Genomic DNA, 6,348 nt, shown 5'->3' with positions numbered 1-6,348 from the left:
CCTGGCTACCAATAGTTTTGAAGAAGGGTCACTGGACCCAAACTCTGTTTTCTTTTCACAAATGCTGCCTGACTGTTAAGTTTCTCCAGAACTTTGTTTTCGTTTCAGCAATATTGATTAGTTAGTTGTCAGACTAGAGAGTAGGATTCAAGGCCTGTGTTACCATTTCTTTAAAGGGCTTGTCACTTACATATTGTTATAGTTGCAATTTAAAATTTAAAATAGAAACAGTAAATAATTTGTTGGATTAACGGGATTCTACTGGAATTTTACGAGTTGTAAGTTTTACCAGCACAAAGCATCTCAAAGTTCAGCTCAAATAGAATGCCACCTGGATGTTTGGATACAAAGTGAGATGTAGAGTAACTCATGTTTTTGTCCATTTCAGGTTTCAGGACAGATGCAAAAGAAATGGCAAGTGAAAACCACAGTGGTCTGCAAGCGGACCCCACAGTTATCGTCCAGGGGAGTACAGCCAACAAGGGGCAGCCATCATCACCAAAGTCTGTCAAACCAGTGGTACAAGATTTATCAGGTGAGATTAATTCTCAACCTTTTATTTCTGATGTATATTTAATCGCTCTATATATAAACTGGTACCCCACCATTCACATCAATTTGTAGTGATTGTATTCACAAGTGATTTCTACACCTTTTGAGAGCAATGTAAGGTAGAGTTTTTGATGGAAAGATCATTATCCTGAAGTGAGCTTGATGCTGACTAAAGTGTTGACCTCTTTCCAAAGCCCTCGTTATTTGGATACAGATAGGTGATCAGTTGTATGTTTAGACTCATTTGCTACAGAAACTCTAGCTTATGTATTTGGATCTGGAGGTACAAGAAGAAAAGGGTATGGTAATTCTGATATTTGCCTATTTAACACAGTTAGACTTGGTCCCAACTCAAAGGAGAGCAGTTTGTTAGCTTTAATTGAGAAAATTTGTAGGAAGGACCAAGTGATCTGAGTTTTTTTTTGAGGGCAGTGTTGTTTGGATGATCCTATTTGGTATGAGGGGTGTTGATGAATACGTCCATGTGTTTTGGGCTGATTAGTTTTGACCCTAGGTATCAGACATTTAATCTGTTTGCTGTCCCGTCTCAACGTGAAGATTGCCATGGAATACTTTAGCAGAGGCATTCTATTGGTATTCTGGCCAGTATTGTTAACCAACATCAATCAAATGCATCTTCCACAAATAATGGCATGATGATGAACAATGCTATGCAAACTATTCCTCTTGAAGTAACCATACCTCAGCAGCAGCACATATTGACTGTGAAGTGTTTTGGGATGCCTACTAGTTGTGAAAAGATGCTGTTGAAATACATTTTTTTTTTACGGTCAAGTGCCTTTTATTTTAAACAAGTGGTTGAAACCAATTTGTTAGTTTGTTGGAAAGGTCTGAGGGCAGGTCAGAAAATAGTATGAAAAGTGAGTGTCAATTGCAGAAAGTTCATTTTTGATTAAATTAGTTTGGGGCTTGGTTAATTACAGGCTGTTAGGACATAATCATTAAGATGAAAGTGGTGGTTCCCAAGTGCAGCTTTAAGTGGGATTTCTCACTTGCTGTATGTCTACAATATGAAGTATGGCTTGTTATGTGGCTAGTTTGTCCACATCTAGGTCCTGCAAACTGAAATAAGACAAATGATTGGAGTTTTTTTTAAGTGGTTAAGACAAAATATTGATATGACACTGGAACAACCACCTTTTTAAGGCCATAATCTTCATTGTTTTAGTCGTCCTATAAAAGCACATTTAATGGACTTTAGCAATATCTTCATGTACTGTGACCCCCTCTGTCTTTTTTTTTTTGTATATAATTTATTCAGAACTATTTCTTGTGAATCCATTCTGCCTCTGCTAAAAAGTCTTTTGGTTTATGCCAGTGTCTCGCAATCTATCATTTAAAATCATGAAGCATTCTGACTTGTAATTTAACTTTACCAATTTCTTTAAAACTGTTACATTCTGAAGAATGCATACCTGGCACCATTTGTGATCATGGCATGATTCACTTGGAGCATTGGCATTATTTCTTATGACTTTTCTCATGTGGTGTCTGTAGAAAACGCTCAATAAAGCCATATTATTGTAGATGAACAAATTGATGCAAAACTTATCATGTAAATAGAAATATAGAAGTAGACCATTTGGCCCTCTAACCTGCTTTGCCATTCTAGAAATTAGTTGATGATCAACCTTATTTTTCTGTGCTATTTCCATTTCCCTTGATGTCATTAGTAATAGAAATCTATTTTTATCTTGAGCAAACTCAGTAGTTTACCTTAATGCTTTGGATAAATGTAGGTGATATGATCAAGAAGTACTGAAGACTTGTACTCTGCAGTTTGCCATGTCCCTAGCTAAGCTGTTGTAATATAGTTACAACACTGGCATTTCTCTGGCAATGTTGAAAATTGCTCACATTCTTGTCCTGTACACAAGAAACAGGACAAATTCAACTTGGCATTTACCATCCCATCAGTTTACTTTTGATCATCAGCAAAGTGATGGAAGGAACCCATAATCAACACTGCTGTGCTGGTTGGAGTCATACCTGACATGAAAGAGGAGGGTTGTAGTTATTTGAGGACCATCATTTCACTTCTACAGGAGTTCCTTGGGGTAGTGACTGTGGCTCAACCATCTTCAGCTGTTTCAACCATGCCCTTCTCTTCGTAAGGTCAGACTTGGGAAGTTTGCTGATTGGTGCTGAATATTGTACAGTCACAACTCATCAGATGCTAAAATTATTGAGAATGGGGGACTTAAATGTGCATCATAAAGAATGAATTGATAGTGCCACTACTGAACTGTCTGATTCCTAAAGGTCAATCATCTCAGCTCCCGGACATTTCTGCAGGAGTTTCTCGGGGACCTAGGCCCAACCGTCTTCAACTACTGCATCAATTACCTTCCCTCCATGATGATTTTCAACGATTGCACAATGTTCACCAGCATTCATGACACCTTGGGCACCAAAGTAGTACATGTTAAAATGCAACAGAAGCCTGGATAATATCCAGGCTTGGGCTAACAAGTGGCAAGTGATAGTTGTACCACTTGGATGCTGCCTGACCTGTGCTTTTCTAGCACCACACTCTCATCTCTGTGCCACACAATTGCCAGGCAATGACCATCTCCAATAAGAGACAATCTAACTGCTACTTGTTGAAGTGCAATGGTGTTGTCATTAATGAAACCCCCACTATTAGCATCCTTGGGTTTACCGCTAACCAGAAATTCAACTGAGCATATAAATACAGTGGCTACAAGGGCAGGTCCGAGGCTAGGAATACTGCAGCGAGCAACTCATCTTCTGATTTCCCCATATCCTGTACATCATCTACAAGGCACAAATCTGAAATGTGATGGAATGCTCCCCACTTGCCTGAATGGGTGCATCTCCAACAACACTTAAGAAGCTTGACAAAGCTGACCATGCCCCCTCCCTCCACCATCAATGCTCAATAGCAGCAATGTATACTATTAACCCAAGATGCACTGCAGAATTCATTAAAGGTCCTTCAACATAACCTTCCAAACCCATGGCCACTTCCACTTAGGATAAGGGCAGCAGACACATGGGAACACCACCTACAAGTTCCCCTCCCAAACTTCTCACTATCCTGACTTGGAAATGTATCCTCTTTCCTTTTATGTCATTGGGTCAAAATCCTGGAAATCCATCCCTCAGGGCAATGTGGGTCAACCTACAGCATGTGGACTGCAGCAGTTCAAGAAGGTAACTCACCACCATCTTCTCAAGGGCAGCCAGGGAAGGACAAATGCTGGCCAAACATTTACCATTAGCCTGCAGCAGAAGGTGAGGGAACCAACAAAGGGAAAAACCTATTTGACATTAGCCTTCCTAATCTGCCTACCTCAGATCATTTATCTGTAAGAGTATTGATAGGAGTGATCACTTGGTCGTTGTGAAGGCAAAGCTCTACCTTCACATTGAAGATCCCCTCCATTGGCTTGTGTGGTACTAATGCCATGCTGACTGGGGCAGAATTCGAACGGCTGTGTGAAGCCCAAATTAAGCATTCATGAGGCGCTGTCTTTTGGCAGCAGAGAATTTTAATCAAACGTGATGCATATTTTCATTAACTGGCAATTCGGCCAATCTTGTTTGAGTGCAGGAAGATATGCAGCAGCACTAAGCGTACCTTTTAAAAATTAGGTGTCAGAATGGTGTATCTATACTACAGTACTGCTTGCGTGGCAAACTGTGGAGCAGCATGCAATATCCAGTCCTGTCTGATCCAACAAACAAATAATCCAAAAAGTGTTGACTTGAAGGTACAAAACTGGTTACTTGCATGCCATAAAGGGTACACAGAAGGTGGTTAGATTTGGTTCTGTATATTTTCACCATTTCGTAAGCTCCCCATTCTCACTTGCTGTGACAGCAGTCACTCCACACGTTTTATTCTGTACAACTTGATGCTGCATGGTGCTATCTGTGAAATTAAAGCTATGCTTCCTATCGCACCTTTTCAATAAGATTATACAGCTGATTTATGTTGGACATTGTAATGAGCGGTAGTTGTTTATAGGTCATTACTGAGAGAAAGTGAGGACTGCACATGCTGGAGATCAGAGCTGAAAAATGTATTGCTGGAAAAGCGCAGCAGGTCAGGCAGCATCAAAGGAGCAGGAGAATCGACGTTTCGGGCATAAGCCTGAAGAAGGGCTTGTGCCAGAAACGTCGATTCTCCTGCTCTTTTGATGCTGCCTGACCTGCTGCCCTTTTCCAGGTCATTACTGATACAGAATCAGTCATCCTGATAATTACGTTTAATGTGATAACTGACTTACACAGATCATAAGGTTTCAGTAAATTTTCCAGTTGATGCTGGATTGGATGATCTCAACCAGGTAGATGTTGGTAGCGCTGCAATTAGATATTAGTATCCTTGGTTGCATATGCAGAATGTCGGGTGAGAACAGTGTCAATTTTGACTCTTAAGCCACGATTGTGTCTGGTGACATTAGTTGTGAATTATCACTTGATGATCTCCTGAATCCAGCCAAAAATCATCCAGAGAAGATGGGATGCAGGTGATTTTAGAGAAAAAAAAATTGATGCCTTGGGAGGGACAAAATATTGATCTCGTCAGTTTTTCATTGAAGGCTACTTTAAAAGGTTGGAGAAACACTGGGCAAGGGAGCTTTGCAACAGTCTCGTAGTAGACTGTTATCAGGCAGAAATAAATTTGTTTGTGATTATTTTCAGATGAGCTGGTTCAGGCAGGATGGTCAAAGTGTTGGAGTAGAAGAGAAAACAGGCCATATTACTTCAACAAGTTCACCAACCAGTCGCTTTGGGAAATGCCTGTATTTGGACAGCATGATGTAATTGTGAGTAACCCAACTTTCTTTCTCTCTGTACCTTTCAGATCTTTCAGCTATTGTTCAAAATCATCCACTTTCCTATTTTTACCTTCTGACCATCCGTAACAGCTGTTGCTAATTGTTACACCTGTGATGACAGGAATGCATTGATGCACAAACTCCACTACTCCACACATCACAACATTAGTGTAAATATTTCGATCCAATCGCTGAACTAGCCAATTATTTCTTTTTATTACTGCTATGCAGAAAAAAAACAAGGCTTTCTGCACGCTTCTTTAATGAAATAAACACAGTTCATTTGTTATAAATAAAAGGCTGATCCCTTTAAAGCAAATGGCAAAGCTGGTGAACATTGAAGATATAATCTGGAATTAGAATTAGGTTCTCTTTTAATTCCAACGCAAGCAAGTTCATGCAATGCAAAAGGCAACAAAGACTGTGAAGTGATGACATTTTAAGAAGAAAACAAAAACCCACCTATTCAACCATTAGTCTGAAAAACAAAAAAAAACTCTCAACCAAGTGTCTTGCAAGGTTTGTAGCTCAGGTTGAGGTTTAGGGTGTAGGTTTGCTCGCTGAGCTGTAGGTTTGATATCCAGACGTTTCATTACCTGACTGGGTAACATCATCAGTGGCGACCTCCAAGTGAAGCGAAGCTGTTGTCTCCTGATTTCTATTTAAATGTTTGTCCCGAATGGGATTCCTGGGGTTTGTGGTGATGTCATTTCCTGTTCGTTTTCTGAGGGGTTGATAGATGGTATCTAGATCTAGGTGTTTGTTTATGGCGTTGTGGTTGGAGTGCCAGGCCTCTAGGAATTCTCTGGCATGTCTTTGCTTAGCCTGTCCCAGGATAGATGTGTTGTCCCAGTCGAAATGGTGGGTTTTTTTTCGTCAGTGTGTAGGGCTACGAGGGAGAGAGGGTCATGTCTTTTTGTGGCTAGCTGGTGTTCGTGTATCCTGGTGGCTAACTTTCTTCCTG

At 40.3% G+C, this 6,348-nt stretch overlaps 1 protein-coding gene across 4 annotated transcripts in view; it reads left to right on the top strand.

The window, feature by feature from the left end:
* Positions 1-356: 356 nt before the first annotated feature.
* pcif1 (phosphorylated CTD interacting factor 1) overlaps positions 357-6,348 on the top strand; it is a 106,201-nt gene continuing 100,209 nt past the window's right edge. For all 4 annotated transcript variants that reach the window (XR_006314611.1, XR_006314610.1, XM_043710096.1 and 1 more), the window contains exons 1-2: positions 357-535; positions 5,248-5,372. Coding sequence is in view for 2 of the 4 variants with exons in the window: in XM_043710096.1 (XP_043566031.1) it covers positions 370-535; positions 5,248-5,372 (291 nt within the window). In the remaining 2 variants the exon portion in view is untranslated. The remainder of the gene's footprint in view (positions 536-5,247; positions 5,373-6,348) is intronic.

Source organism: Chiloscyllium plagiosum, chromosome 20 (genome assembly GCF_004010195.1).
Source record: "Chiloscyllium plagiosum isolate BGI_BamShark_2017 chromosome 20, ASM401019v2, whole genome shotgun sequence".
Taxonomy (NCBI): Eukaryota; Metazoa; Chordata; class Chondrichthyes; order Orectolobiformes; family Hemiscylliidae; genus Chiloscyllium; species Chiloscyllium plagiosum.
This window is presented reverse-complemented; position numbering and strand designations above follow the sequence as displayed.